This window comes from Panthera pardus, unplaced genomic scaffold (genome assembly GCF_024362965.1).
Source record: "Panthera pardus isolate Hobbes unplaced genomic scaffold, ASM2436296v1 HiC_scaffold_1, whole genome shotgun sequence".
NCBI classification, from domain to species: Eukaryota; Metazoa; Chordata; class Mammalia; order Carnivora; family Felidae; genus Panthera; species Panthera pardus.
In genome coordinates this window covers 9,395,205-9,411,467 of record NW_026526654.1, presented here as the reverse complement: position 1 = coordinate 9,411,467, position 16,263 = coordinate 9,395,205, and the positions used below count along the sequence as shown (strand labels likewise).

General features: G+C 46.8%; 1 protein-coding gene across 3 annotated transcripts in view; it reads right to left on the bottom strand.

Moving 5' to 3' along the window:
- DCUN1D2 (defective in cullin neddylation 1 domain containing 2) overlaps positions 1–16,263 on the bottom strand; it is a 31,324-nt gene that overhangs the window by 4,033 nt on the left and 11,028 nt on the right. For all 3 annotated transcript variants that reach the window (XM_053908168.1, XM_053908122.1, XM_053908142.1), the window contains exons 4-5: positions 9,492–9,622; positions 605–687 (exon numbers count right to left, since the gene is read on the bottom strand). In XM_053908168.1, coding sequence (XP_053764143.1) covers positions 605–687; positions 9,492–9,622 — 214 coding nt within the window. The remainder of the gene's footprint in view (positions 1–604; positions 688–9,491; positions 9,623–16,263) is intronic.

The following is a 16,263-nucleotide window of genomic DNA, read 5'->3' as shown; positions in this document are numbered from 1 at the left end:
CACATTCGCAGAGGAGTCCACGCGGAAGATGTGGGCACGTTGCCATCACGTGACTGTCTGCTCTGGAGGGGACCCTGGTGCTCCACACGCTTCAAACAGCGACGCCTCTCTCCCTTCCCCCAGGCCGGGGGCTCCCCCACCGAGGAGGCCCCTCCAGGTCAGAGACTCTCCTGAGGGAAGCCCAGCGAAACCCTCCTTTTTCCTGCTCAGTTAGCATCATAAACCACATCTTAAAGCGTAGCAGACTGTGGACAAGCTGGACAACAGGATACAACCCGCAGTCTGGAGCCCGTATGAGCTCACAGGACGTGTGTCGCTGCTGCTTCGGGAAGCCTAGAGCCAGGTAGTTGGAGTTCTGCAGACAAGGGGAGGCATGCGAGTCATCTGAAATCCCAGCCTGAGAGTCCCGCGGGGCTGCCGGGAGCCCTTCTGAATCCAGCCTTGGGTAGCCCTGCCCGTTCCTCGCGGTGGTGAAGCCCGCGGCCGTTCGCCAACTGCCTGGCAGCCACGGTACAGAACCCCCCGGTCAGATAACACGGGCGGCCACACAATGTGCTGACCCCTCACACTGGGCACACACAGCAAGAAGCAGAAGGACACTTACCAATAAAAAGCTGTTCCAAAGATCTAAAAATTTAAACCTTCCAGATAACACTAAATTCCAGTATGCAACAGCCATTTCTAAATCTGGCAAAAAGAGAGAAAGAGCAGTTAATAAATCCCAATTTCTTTTTCCACTGCACAAAATGTGACCACTTCTTAGCGCACTGGTAATCACTTAGTAAAACTCAGCACTCTTACTGAAGAGTAAGACGAGGCCCACCCCTTACAGAACGTTCCTGATATTGTGAGTGATCTAATCTTCTAACTTGGGGGAAATCTCTTTAAGTGGTCTGTGCCTTGTTATTCAAACAACGTACACAACTGTCCCTTAATTAACATCAGTCTGTAAGACTCCCATTTCTGTATACACCAGGCTTTCTTCAAACCTCACTGATGCAACCTGGATACTGTTCTCGCACATCAGGTAGTGTCAGAACATGCTGAACTGCAAGTTAAACAACCAGTCTTGATGGAAGGGAGGCAGTGTTTTCCCAGTGGGCGGGAAGAGTCCAGCTCGGAGGGAAGCCACACGAGATGGCCGGGACCCCTCCAAATTTCTCAGGGTGCAGTCAGGACACAGCAGCCCAGGGAGGGTGCTTCCATTGACTCGCAGACATTCCCCGCCTAGGCCGGCTGCTGATCACAGCCCGTGTCCTCCATTTTCCGGGCCCAGAAGGCAGCGGTTGTGTAGTCGTGTCCTGAAGCTTCTACACAGACCTACGCACCACGGAGCTGTAGGACTGCATGAGAATACCATCCTAAGCCAGAATTTCTGAAATGAGGATTCATTCTCTGCTTGCTCTAAGTTTACTATCTATTTCTCCTTGCATGCTGGATCCAGCAAGTAAACTAAGAGGCTGAGCTGAGTTTCCTTGTTAAAATTGACAGCTTTTAATGGTGTGCTTTAATCCCAAGTGCTCACCACTCAGAAAATAAAAGAACAGTTAGAATAGAACGATTTCCTAATTACACGTTTATATATGTATGTCAGGATAAACTCATGTGAAAAGCAGGCAAATAAATATTTAAGGTAACAGATTCTTTTAAATGTAAAATGCCCAAACAACCACTTTTCAGAAAATTTTCATCTAAATCTTAGTTGGTCCTATTTGGACAAAAGTGATTAAGGTAGAGCTGTAGGGGGGCCTGGCTGGCTCAGTCAGCAGAGCCTGCGACTTCTGATCTCAAGGTCATGAGATCTTAAATTACTTCAATGATTATGTAAATAAACAAAACTTTTAAAAAAGTAGTGCTGTGACTTGAGATTTCTAGGAAAGAGCATTACTAAAACTGGATAAGCAAAGCAAGGTACAAGTAGCACCAAATTTAAATAAATCGCCTACATTCCCTGTGTTAACAGGCCGTTACAGACTTTCTGTCCTAAATACCCTGGAGTCTTACTCAGAAAGAGCCGGGCAGGAAGCTTCGAGGACTGCCCACGTGGACGGCTCGCTAACCCTCGCAGCGCCTGCACTCTAACACTGACACGAGCGGCCTGTCTCACTAAGTCTACATCCTTGTGACTTAGGAAGAGCGTTAACTGAGATCTGCCCTCAACTCAGCTCAATGGTGAGACAAGTCCCACATTGAGAAATGGGGGTGAACCTGGGGAGGAAAGAGAAGTAACGTCGTATGGCAGACATTTAACCTGGGTCCTATCTTAGTCTGGTCCTGGAAACCTTTCTTAAAAGTTCCTGATTCACACATTCGTGACCAAAAGTGAAGGAACACATATTCATATGCAGTGTTATGTATGTAAAAATGTTTACTATCACCCTAATCGGATCCACTTGCAAAATAACAACACTAGAAAACCTCAAAATGACAGAACGTAGAGCTGGAAGCAAGGACAAGAGTGACCCCAGCAGCCGTGAGAAGATTATGACAGCTACTGCTTCCCACTAACCTCTGAGAAGTCTTCTTTCCTGAGCAAGAAAATGTTTAGAGGAAATGGTTACTCTTTAAAATTTGTTTCTGATTTAGATTTACATAATGAAAATGTCCCTTCTGTCAAAGAAGGCTTTGGGTGCAGATATAAAAATTAGCTAATTATCGTGAAACTTTACTTCCTCAAAAATCAAGATTTCTCAAAGCCAACTGATTCCAGACTCTATCCTAAGCTTCTTACATGAAAACAAAAAGTCAAATAACTTTAATTACCTTCTTTATTAGAGTGACCATCAGGTAAGGACAGGCTAACAGAACATAAAACAACCCACACAATTCTAACACATACACATAAATAGACACAAACTTGAAGAAAACAAAGAATAAATCTCTCTTTTCTTGATCAACCTTTTTGACTGGTATCCACACTTTTTCTCGGAACTATAGAGCACCTCTATCAACCTCTTTAATTTATATTTAATCCTTCTGAAGACACAACACGTAAGACACTCTGGAAACTGGAACATCAATTGTTCCGCTTTGAGTACATAGGCATAAAATTATTCATCTGGCTTTATTATTTTTTAAGCCCTCAAAACCCTGGTAAAACGAGAGGACTGCACTGAATGGCCTGCACAGGCTCATGTCCTCATGAGGCTGTCACTGGGCCCTGCAGCAAACCTCCAGGAAGGACGGACACACGGACACACACACACACACACACACACACACACACACACACACACGGGCTTCCTACTGCAAACAGCCTCCAAAACACGAGTCTCTGGAATATTCATGGAGAAAGAAAGACCTTTTTAAACTTTAATCGGGGACTTAGACTCTAATTGACAACATCCTGGAAACCACTTGGAATTACAAGTGCACTTGGGTGTGGACTTCCGGCGGAAGGAAGTGGGCTGGAGGAGAGCAGTGCCCCACCCCTGCCCCACCCCCATAGCGCCCCTGCCCCACACTATGGCCAGGTACCCCCAAACCCAACGCAGGCAGCACCCCACCACCTCTGCGCCCCCACCCGGCTCCACTCCTGCGAAGGCAGGAAACAGGTCAAGCTGGAACAAAAGAGGGGCTGGCTGAGCCCTGCCTAAATCCCAGACACCAAGGATCGTGAAGAATATACAATGACTGTTGCCTGAAGCCACTGAGTTTTAAGGTACTTTGCTATAAAGTGGGTCTGGGGAACAATCTGAGAATCCGCAGTCCTGACAAGCTCCCAAGTGACACCAAGTTGCTGGTCTGCAGACCGTGCATTGCAAGGACTTGAGGTCAAACCTAACTCAGTGCTAGAGGTGGACAGGGAAGGCGGCTCTTAGATCAAGAGAAGAATCACCTGGGACCTAAGTCCCCTTGGGCGGAGGAAGGGGGATCACAGGACGGGGCAGAGGCCATAGACGCTGATGAGCTCTTTCCCCCAAGACAGACTTGATTTGGGGGAGAGCATGCCTGGAGCACTGGTCCCAGAGGCCAGCGCCCAGGCATCGCCAGTAACAATCACTGGGCTGTAGAGAAAGGAAAGGAATCTGGAAGGGTGTCCGAGGCAGGACGATCCTCAGACACTGATTCAACAATTTGAGGCCAGAAGAAAGCGGGAGGGCACAGTTAAGACCTTCTGCCCAGAAGACCTGCTCACTCCAGCACACAGGGTGGGACCTCCCTGTGGACCCACAGGGAGGGAGGCCACCCTGCTTCCCGTCCAGCGGCACCCAGTAGAGTGTTGGGCACACACGCAGGCTGCTGTTCCCACACAGCACAGAACCTTCCCAGAAATTCCCAGGACTCTTACTGCTGCCACAAGAGAGGAAACACCATTGTCTTACAGAACACTGAAGATCTGTAGTCTGGAATTTGAGAACCACTAGCATGAAGCTGTTTCTGAACAATCTAGAAACAGTGGCTGAATCGGTATGAATGAACACTGCTACTGACTGGATCATGGTCCTGAAACGGCTTTCTCCAGGACCAGAAACCAGGGCTCCCTGGACGAGTGTTGGGTCCCAGGTCTGGGGCTGGTAACATGCGGCTTCCAGCAGCCTGTCCTGCCAGACAGGCAGGCAACAGCCAAACACTCCTGGGTCACATCAAAGGGATGTGGGTGCCGACCAGAAGAGGATTCCCTGGCCACAGGCAGGGCGATTATCCCTGAGCTTCAAAAAGGGTCGGAACTGCAGTCCACTGGACCCTTCACATGTGATTCAACCCATGAGTTCACAATGATATGAAAGAAAGAAACGCTAATGGGCCCTTTTCAAAGGATGGTAGGGGGACGGTACGCTGTCCTGACATCTGATAAAGGCACAGAAACAAGTGTTCACCCCACCGGAGCTGGACCACACCGCTGGGTGCTGAGGCACCACTTCCTAGGATTATTCCACATAACACGTGGAACGAAATGATGGAGTTGGAGCGACACCCCACATCGCCGTCAGGTTGATGGAGGTGGGCAGTGAGCTGCAGGGACCGTAGCTGGCGTCCCAAACAGAGGACAGCCAGAGGCGCCGTCTGATCCAAGACAGCCCTCAACAGTGACGGTCTCCCTGAAGGCCGGGACCTTCACGTCACCATGTGTGGTCCAGCGGCTCTGTGTGCCATGACGCACCTGACCTGCCACCTTACGGGGTGTCACTGAGCTAATGATGTTTTACACATTTTTCTTAGTTGTCTTAACAGAATTAAAGTAATAACACCACTTATACCGTGAAGTAAACGAGAGGCTGGCACCCTTGCCCTCCCACAGGCTTGTCCCCGAGGGTCACTGCACGCCTCAGAAGCCGCCCTTCTGCGCTACGCTGCCTCCCCTGGCAGCCACTAACCCCGCCACAGGGGAAATGGCAGTTAGGGTGGCATTCCTCCAGGTATTTGTCATTCCTGAAACAAAAATGTCTGTGCGCTGCAATAGATCAGACAAAAATAGAGCCGAAGTTGAAAGTGTGGTCAGGTGCTAGGCCCACAGAGGGTGCGAGGCAGGGGGTGAGGAGGTGAACTCATCTACTGTGTCACAGAGAGAGCAAAATCCAAGGGCTGATGTCATCAAGACGGCACCACACACAAGGCAAGACGATGCTCTGACCCACCACCCGTTACAGTGACCTTTACCAAAGTCAGACCATGTCCCACCTAAGGTGACACTCAAGCCTTAGAGTCTGGTGGGCCTGACCACCAGGTCCCACATCTCCAGGGCATGCCATGGCAGCCTCCTGAGAGCAAGAGAGCTTTTCCTGTCCACACACAGGAGCCACTGATGGGGCACGTCACTTGACATATGGCACCAACCAGAGGAAGCAATCCTACGTGAGGAATCACCATGATTTTGGTCAACATTTGGTACTTTTAAAAAAATGAGGTGAAGGGGGGCACCTGGGTGGCTCAGTCAGTTAAGCATCTGACTCTTGACTTCAGCTCAGGTTATATATGATCTCATGGTTCATGAGATTGAGCCCTATGTTGGGTGCTGAGCTGACAGTGTGGACCCTGCTTGGGATTCTGTCTCTCTCTGCCCCTCTCCTGCTCATGCTCGCTCTATCAAAATAAATAAACATAAAAATAAATAAATAAAACTGACACTGTAGTTCACAAATCTGAAAATAAATAAAAAATAAAAAATGAGGGGCGCCTGGGTGGCTCAGTCGGTTCAGCATCCAACTTCGGCTCAGGTCATGATCTCACAGTTAGTGAGTTTGAGCCCTGCATTGGGCTCTGTGCTGACAGCTCAGAGCCTGTAGCCTGCTTCCGATTCTGTGTCTCCCTCTCTCTCTGCCCCAACCCCACTTGCGCGCTCTGTCTCTCCCTCTCAAAAATGAATAAACATTAAAAACATTTTTTTTTAATTAAAAAAAACGAGGTGAAAGCATTTGTGCAAAAACAGAACTGAATATTTTAGGAGTTCGCAAATTGTGATAGATTTTGCTCACACAGCAAAATCTTGTTCATACAGTATGAAACAAGAATATTGAGACTGAACGACACAAACTTCACGATGTGGGTCCACTGGGGAGCTCCTGGGCCCAGGGCCCATGTGAAGGTGGGTCCCAAGTGTCCTGAGAGCATGCAGGTCACAGAACAGGGCAGGGCAGAGGCAAGCACGGCAACCAGGAGGGGACAGTGGAGCCAAGACGGACTTGATCCTTCGAGGCTTGTCCGACCTTCACCACTCGGGTCCCTGGGAGTGATCTCCACCCATGTCAGGCAGTCCGCCAGGATGTGTGAACACAGGGCACAGGAGAGGAGGGGCCCTAAACCTGCCATCGTGGCCTGTCCGCACACCACTGACATGCACTCCATCCCTCAGCCTGTTTCCCTGTTTACAAAACGTGGGCAAGACTACGCATGGGCAGATGAAAGCACCTGTCTGCCACACGACAGGTGCTTAATAAATGCTAGTTTCCACCTTTCTTTCTGGTCATGAGATAAAACATAAGAGCAGCCGCCTACGGCAGAAGCCACACTGGGTGAGGAGGCCGGGCTTGCACCTAGATGTCTGGATAGGGGGCAATGGGGGAGCAGGGGGAGGCACTGGCGTGTCCATGACCAGCTGTCCCAGCACCGCACTCTACCCCTCACCAGTCAGCAATGCTGTAAGCACTCTGATTTTCCCGGGAACAAAACACCACGAGCGCAGCTCTCCACTCTGCACCAACATGACCAGAATCACCCTAAATTCTAATGCAGCCGGGGTCCCACTGCCAGTATCTCAATCTCACCTCCTGGCACCCCTGTGGGGACACCCGGGAAGCTTGTCTCCAGGAGAGGCAGCACCTGGCCGGCAATCACAGCCTGATGTGCTCAAAATGCTCCCAGGGAGGTTCAGGCGGTAGTGGAGGCCACCCAGCTCCTCCTTCCCTCAGTCGGTTGACCAAGCACGGGCTGGTCCCTTCAAGGGGGTGAGGACAGACACAACCCAGCAGGCCTGGCGTCCACTCGCTCTTCCACTGCCCATGCTCCACTGTCCCTAACCAGCTCCTGCTTAGGCGGCAGGATCCTTCACCAATGGCAGGCCATCTTTCTTCCCATGGCCCCGGCTCTCCGACGCACGACAAGGTGGGGACCGCGCAAAGCCTCCACTGCCAGAGGTGGCTCGCTGCTGCCCCTTTACCCAACGGCAGGCTTGTCTGCTCACCCATTTCCTGGAACAGGAGAAAATACATCCTTAATTTTCCTGGCGGCTCTCCCACTGCCACCTTCCCAAAGTTTTGGCAGAACTGTTCAAGTGAGCTCCTGAACGGGGCTCACACGGAGGCCCTTTCTCAGCTCCCAGGGTGGCAGGAGCATGATCCTCGAGGTGGCACACAGGGTGAGAAAGCCATTCACAAGGCCAACTAGCCTGGAGACAGAGGGAATCTGATGAGAGACTCATCACAGTGCAAGGTACCAAGAGTAAAAGTGAACAACCACAGCACTGGAGAAAAACAAGTAAAAAGAAGAAAACCATCTCTGCCATGGGAACAAGCATAGTGCTTATGAAAGATGGCCCCCACCCCCTGCTCTGAGATAGGAGGGCCCAGTCCCTGACACACTCCCATGGGAGAACCCAGCCCCTGTACCCCCCTCCCATGGGAGGGGCCCAGCCCCCACACCCCCTCTGCTTTGGGACAGGAGGGCCCAGCCCCTGCACCCCCCATGGGAGAGCCCAGCCCCCGCAACCCCCTCTTCCAGGACAGAGAGGCCCAGCCCCCGCACCTCCCCTATGGGAGAGCCCAGTCCCTGCACCTCCCCTCCATGGGAGAGCCCAGCCCCCGCGCCCCCCCTCCTCTGGGACAGGAGGGCCCAGCCCCAGACACCCTCCATGGTAGAGCCTAGCCCCCACACCCCCCCCATGGGAAGGCCCATCCCCTGACACCCCCTATGGGAGAGCCCGGTCCCTGCACCTCCCCCCACCATGGGAGAGCCCAGCCCCTGCACCCTCCCCTCCTCTGGGACAGGAGGGCCCAGGCCCTGACACCCCCTATGGGAGAGCCCAGTCCCTGCACCTCTCCCCACCATGGGAGAGACCAGCCCCCACACACCCCTCTTCTGGGTCAGGAGGGCCCAGCCCCTGAACCATCCCACCCGCCATGGGAGAGTCCAGCGCCTCAATCTGTGCCTGCATTTGACCTGCCAAGAGGAGTAAGAGACAGAGGGGAGAAGAATGTTCACTGTTCACACACCTACAGACATGCACAGGTGAAATCAGCCCCCGAAATCAATTGTTTGCAGTGGATTTTTCTATCTGTGAATTTTCAAGCCCATTTTGGTTTCCTTCCTAAAATTGGTTATTTTATAATATTGCTTTTTAAGTGTAAGAACTCTTCTTTGAAACATATTCTTGTTTAATCCCTAAAGACCATGTCAGTCCCCCTCTAAACTTGTAAAACATTTTACTGAACTAAACATGTCTGTTACATTAAACAAATAAATTATATAGCATTTAGGGGGAAAAAGAAATGAAAATAAGCAGAATAAAACCCTCAGAGAAACCAAACTCACACTAAAAAGTTAAGAATTTTCCAAACAAATTTATATTATAGCAAAACTATATAACTCTGAAATAAACACTAAGATGTAACCCAAGGCACGTCAGAATTGTTTTCAGGTAAGGTAACTTTAAATCTCCAGACCAGGACAGGATTAATGTCCCCTGGCCGGTCCCCACAATACCATCTGCTGGACCACACACCTGGCTGATACAAACATTCTGATTGTCGGTATCAATTGCTGACTTCTCTAACCCATTAGTCAACTGTTATTAGTATGACAGAATGCGGAGCATTTGCAAGTTACTTTACGTTTTGGAGTTTAAATATTTAAGGCTGGAAGTGGCGACTGACTAGGGGCTGAGCGCAAGTGCAGGTGGTACCAGGTGGCCCGCATGGCCGTGGCACGCCCAGTGGTCAGAAGGCACCAAGGCAGGAACAGGGACCCTGTCGCATCAGGACTGTCACCTGGCAGGTCCTGCCCACTTTTAGTCTCATGAAGATGTGGCTTCTTACGAATCTGGATTTTATACTCACCTAAACCCTTCTGCCCGGGGTTCTTAGCAAAGGTGAAGGTAAACTGATAAAAATCCTTAAACTTCGCCGTGTCCTTCAGTTCCTGCTCCAGCCTCGGCAGAAGGGCCCTCAGCTTCTCCGTGCTGTCACACCTGCCGAGAGACAGTGCTGTTGTGGCGGGACAAGTGCCTGCCCAGCCTGGCTGCTCCCTGTGGCCTGCAGGCCCCCTTCTCTAGCTAAAAGGATTCCGGTGCTCCATAACGGATGGTGGTGGTGGCGGCACGGCGCCGTGAAGACGCCAAAACCAGACTTGTGGACTTTGAGTGGGCGAATTCTGGCCCTGGGGTTGCCTCCTTATGGCCAGGCTCGTCCACATAGGACAAAACACAACTCCACTGCTCGAGAGTCAGGCTTTCCGGGCGCGGGGTGGGGGTGGGGGGGAAGGGGCAAGTGGGTGAAGGGATGGCACACACTACTGTGATGAGCACGGAGGAACGCACAGAACTGCTAAGTCTGTGCACTTAGCATAGCGCTACGACTGTGCACCTGACACTAGCATAGCGCTACATTAATTACGCTGGAATTTAAAACATACATTTGCTGAAAATGAATTAAAACATTGATCTTCCTCCAAAAAGTCAACCTCCTTTAAGAATATTAAAAAGCCTTAAAAGCAGAAATCTTTGTCTTTTTTATTTTTAAATGTCTTTTTTATTTTGACAACCCAGCAAGAAGATCGTAACAGCCCTTGCTTCACCAATGCCGCAGCAGAGCCCTAGGGCTTGGGAGCGAGCAGGGGAAGCCCTGCCTCAGTGGCCACCTGCGCGGTGACACAGAGGAGAGGCGTACAGCTCCAGGGACCCACACCAAGGCTGGCGTGCTCCCCACCTCAGGCCTCTTCTCTATGGGGCCACTCCGTGCCCTCCTGTGTGCCTGCATCACTCCAAGCAAGCACTCCCTGATGGTCAGTTGCCCCATTTTTGAACTTTGTAAATGGGAGCGCATGTCTGGCTTTTGTGTCTGGCTTTCTGTGTTGACGCTGTGTCTGCAGGTTCACTTGTGCTGGCGTGTAGCTCACATTGAGTCATTTTCGTTACCATGTAGCATTCCACTGTATTCATACTTTATGATTTATATGTTCTGCCAATGAGAAATCCTCTGGCTATCTCTAGTTTTCTGGTAACAAAGGTTGTTAAGAACATTTCTATACATGCATCCAGGCACACAAGTAAATGTGTTAGGTTAGGCACAAGACCAAGTGGGCCAGCTGGGTCACTGAATCTCCAGTGTTGTGATATCAAACTGTTTCCTAAAGAGACTGCCCCATGTCAACCCCCTGCCAGCAGTATACGAGAGTTCCTGTTCCTCCTGTTTTCAGTGATACACACAACTGTGTCTTATTTTAGCCATTCCACAGATTAAGTTCATCGTAATTTAACCTGTACTTCCTCAGTGAACAACATTGCACACCTTGTATTTTGACTGGCTATTTGGAGATGCTCTTTTGTGAAGTGCCAGTTCAAGTCTCCTGCCCGTTTTCAATTAGGTATCTTTTTCTTATTGTTTTGCAGGCTTTCTTTATGTATGAACGACATAAGCTTTGGTCAGCTAAGCAGTCTACCCCAATGTGGACTGCATTTTCCCTTCTTGATGATTGGAATTCTTATTTTTAGTATAATACACTGCCAGTCTTCTTCATGGTGTTTTTTATAAAATTTTTTAAATGTTTATTTTTGAGAGAGAGAGAGACAGACAGAGAGAGCATGTGAGTGGGGGAGGAGAGAGAGAGAGAGAGAGTGCACACAAGCAGGGGAGGGGCAAAGAGAGACAGGGAGACACAGAAGCTGAAGCAGGCTCCAGGCTCCAAGCTGTCAGCACAGAGCCCAATGCAGGGCTCGAACTCAGGAACCATGAGATCATGACCTAAGCCAAAGTCAGAGGCCTGACTGAGTCACCCAGGTGCCACAGGTTTGTGGTTTTTTGGTTTTTTTTTTTAATGTGTTCAAACTTCCCCCACTGCATGGTCATAAAGATATTCTCCTACATGATTTTTCTAGAGGCGTCTGGCTTTTGCCTTTAGCCTTTCACACTGACATCTATGATCCACTTGGAACTGATTTTTTATGTACGTTGTGAGGTAAGGGTCAAGGTAAGTTCTTCTCCATGTGCCAATTCTCCCAGAACCATTTACTGAAAAGATGTCCTTTCTTCACGTCTCTGAAGGCTGCCTTTGCCATAAATCAAATGTACCTTAACACATGGGTTTGTTTCTTGGCTCCCATTCTGTTCCACTGGTCTACTGATCTCAGTAGTAGTGCCAAGTAGTCTTAATTACCGTAGCTTGAAAAATCCTAATATCTGAGAGAACAGATCTTCCCCTTTTGTTTTTTAAGAACTTTTGGCTGTTCTTGACTGTGCATTTTCATATAAATTTTAAGTCCATTTGTCAAACTACACATATATAAAAACTACTACTTACTGTGGTTTTGATTGAGATCACATTAAATACGTAAATTTAGGGACAAAATACTGACTGTTCCAACCTATAATGAGGTTTATGTCTCTACTCAGGCTTCTTGCCTCTTCTTAAGTTATTTTCTCTGTGGAGGTAGCACACATCTTTAATTAGATTTATCCTAGGTGTTTTTTATTACTAATACTATTGAAAATGACATATATTTCAAAAATTCACTTTGTTTTGTTGAATTGTTGCATTCAGTATTCTAAAATAACATTGATTTTTGTTTGTTGATCTTGGGTCCTACAGTCTGGCTAAACTCACTTATTGACTCTAATATTTCACCTGTGGATCAGACTAGCTACCACCTGTTCAATGCTTAATAAAAGTAGGCATTCATGTTCCAGTTAAGTATAAGATTTCCTCTAGGATTTGGCAGAACAGGGGGGGGGGGGGTGGGAGGGGTCAGATTAAGTACTGTCCCTTCTATTCTTGGTTTGCTGTAAGTTCTTTTTCAAAACATTATGAACAGAATTGATTTTTTTTTAACGTTTACTTTTGAGAGAGAGAGACACAGACAGACAGAATCTGAAGCAGGTTCCAGGCTCTGAGCTGTCAGCACAGAGCCCTATGTGGGGCTTGAACTCATGAATTGTGATATCATGACCTGAGCTGAAGTTGGATGCTTAACTAACTGAGCCTCCCAAGCCACCCAGAATTGATTTTTTTTTTAAATGCTTATTTACTTTGAGAGAGAGTGTGAGCCAGAGAGAGAGCGCAAGCAAGGCAGAGTGAGAGGGAGACAGAGAATCCCAGGCACGCTCCACACTATCAGCACAGAGCCTGACACAGGGGTCAAACTCACAAACTGTGAGATTGGGACCTGAGCCTAAATCAAGAGTCGGACACTTAACCAACTGAGCCACCCAGGCGCCCCTGAATGAAATTGAATTTTATCAAACCCATTCTTTAAAATTATTTTTTAAAATGCTTATTCATTTATTTTGAAAGAAAGTGTATGCACAAGCTGGAAAGGGGCAGAGAGGGAGAGGGAATCCCAAGCAGGTTCCATGCTCAGTGTGGAGCCTGACGTGGGGCTCAATCTCCCAACTGTGAGATCATTACCTGGGCTGAAATCAAGACTTGGACATTTAACGGACTGAGCCACATAGGTGCCCCTTATCAAAGTTATTTTATGCACTGAGATAATCCCCCCTTTTCTGTTGTTGTGATAAATTACATTGGCTTTGTAATGTTAAACAAATCTCACAATCCCAGACTATAACAAACTTTGTCATGATAAATAACCCTGGTTTTTTGGTTGATTTGTTTTGGGGGCTGGATTTAGTTTATTAATAATTTGTCTAAGATTTTTGCGTGTTATGCATCTTTTGATTCCTATGACTGAGAGTGGACAATAATCTTTCATTCTCAAAATACCCTTTTGTGCTTGCTTCGGCAGCACTAAAATATCCTTTGCTATCCAGGTTGTGCTGGCCTCAAAACAAATTGGAAAGAGTTTCTTCCTGTACAATTCTCTAAAGAGGCTGTGTAGAGTTGGCACTGTTCTCTTTATTAAATATTTTGTAAGATGTGCACCAATCGAGGCCAAGAGTTTTTTCTCTTTGAGAAGATTTAAAATTATGAGTTCACATTCTTTAAAAGAATTATGGGACTATTTATATGTCCATTTCAGTAAGTCACATTTTTAAGAGAATTTTTCTTTGGCATCCAGGTTTTCACGTTTACTAGCATAGTGTTGTTCATAATACACTCTTCACCTTTAACATCTGTAGGGTCTATAGTGATGTCTCTCTTTTCATGCCATATTGTTTATTTGTTCCTCACTACTTTTATAAGTCTTTTCAAACAGCAAGCTTCTGGCTTGATTCTTTCTATTGACAACTTCTTTTCTATTTCCTGAAATCACTGCCTGTTTAAAAAAGTAATTCCTTCTCTCTACATTCTTTGAGAAGGAAACTATCCTTCTTTTCCTGCTTTTTGAGATAGATACTTTGCTTACTGATTTTTAACTCTTCTTTCCAAAATATGCATTTAAGAAGCTGAATCCTGCAAGTTTTCATATGTAGTGTTTTCATCATTCAAAATACTTTCTAATTTCCATTGTAACTTCTTTCTAATCCAAAAGCTATATCCACATGTATTTCAACTGACTGAGTTATCCTTTTGTTATATTTCTACCTTAATTGTGTTATGGCCTAAAAATACACTCTATCACTTCAATCCTTTGAAATTTGTTGCAACTTCTTTTATGCCTCAGTTTGTGGTCAACACTTACAAATGGTCTACTTGTCTTCTAAAAAGAGTACATATTCTTCAACATCAAAGGGTATATTCTAAATATGTCCATCAGGTCACTTGTTGTGTTGCCCAAATGTCCTATTTCCTTACTGATTTTTCATCTGCTCTTTTCATCTGGTAAGATGTGTGTGAGAATTCCCCATTGTGATTGCAGATTGATAGATTTCTCTTTTTAGTGCTTATTTTTGCTTTAAATAATCTATTGCCTTCCATGTGAAATAAACCCTTCCTCATTATGAAATGTCCTTCATTATCTCTAGAATTATTCTTTGCCTTAAAGCTTATTTTAACATTAACATATCCACACCAACTTGTTTTGGTTAATGTTTGCAAATTACATCAACCTCCACCCCTCAAATTGTTCTGTGCCCTTATGTTTTAATCATACCTATTATAAACAGTGTACACAGTGGTTGAATTGATGTTCTACAACCCACCCAATACTTAGTTCACTTACACTAAATTAATTATGGAAATGCCGACACATTTTGCTTTCAATCCTCCATTTTATCACGCGCTCGCTATTTGTCCTACATTAAGTAATTTTCCTTGTGTTCTTTTTTCCCCACATTCTTTTGGATTGAATTTATTACTTTCTTCTTGCTCCATTATTTAGGAATCACACATAAGTCACGTCCTCTACCATTTTTATCACGACTGTAACATACACAAAGAAAGCAAGTACTTCTCCCACCGTTTTGTCTTTTTAACACTATCTTTCATTAAGCAGAGCTCTTACCTGTGACGAAGTCCAATTTATCAGTTTTTTTGCTTTGATGGCTAGTGCTTTTCACATCTTCTCTAAGACAATGTCCCTTAATCTGGGTCTTAACAAAGAGCTTCTCCCGTGATTTGTCTAGAATTCACAATTCTAAGTTTCCTGCATGGGCATGTAAACCCCCGCCCACCTCAAGACACGGCCTGAGGCCTGATGCGGGCCCCAAGGAGACGTGGTCTCAGGCTGACCTGGCTATTTCAGCATCAGTCATGGAACACTCTTCTTTCCCTGCTGATGTAATAAAAACTGACCCACAATCTTGAGGCAGATGAAAAATAAGAAGACTTCACTAGTTCCTTTCAAGACTTACCTAATGCCACAATAATGAACACTATGTGCTTCAAGGTTAAGGATAAACAGACCCACAAAATATGACAGCGAGTCCAGAAATAGATCCACAGTATGGCCAATTTCTTGTTTTGACAAAGATGTCAAGGGATTTCATGACGTTCACAAAGCTCATTTACCAAGCCTCCAGCCCCCGATGAAAGGCTGTAGGGTTAACAGCTAGAGGCCAAGTGTTCCAGCCACCGGGAGAGTTAATAGCCAGGAAAAAGTGTGAAAAACAGTAATAGAGCGGATCAAAAACCCAAACCCAAAGTGCTTTTTAAAGCTTAGTGCTGCTCAGACTACAACAGCCTTTTACATCCCTAAAAGCACTGAGGTTATCTCTGCAGTACAGGTGGCTGTCACATCACTAATACTTCCATCTCGTAGACAGCACTTGAATGCTTACTGAGTACTTTCCCTTGTAACCACTCTGTGAGATGTGACGAGTGGCGCCATCGGCCAGCACTGACTTATAACCTCAAGTCACCTGTATCCACCGCATAAGGAGGCATGAACTCATCTAACACTTTGGGAAGATTCACACTCAAAATCTTTAAAATAGGTTCTTTAAGATATAGCACGTATTAGGATAACAAACAGGAATTTTAAAAGTTCATCTAACACATTTCTAGATAATGCCTAGGAAATGCTAGCAAGTGTTTCTGTAAGAAGCACTTATTTCCAAAGTATCCTATTTGGGGGAGGTTCTAGCAGATGGATGAGTGTAGTACAGCGGCAAGAGAATGCTTCTTTAGTGTGGCTTTTCCATTTTCTTGAGTGCACAGAACATGGAGTGATATGCTATCACAACCACTGTCCCAGTGATGTCTTCTGCTGGCTTTTACACAACCGCCAGCAATAGGGTAAGTCCTGTAGAGTTTATCATCGAAACAGACCAGGCTGAT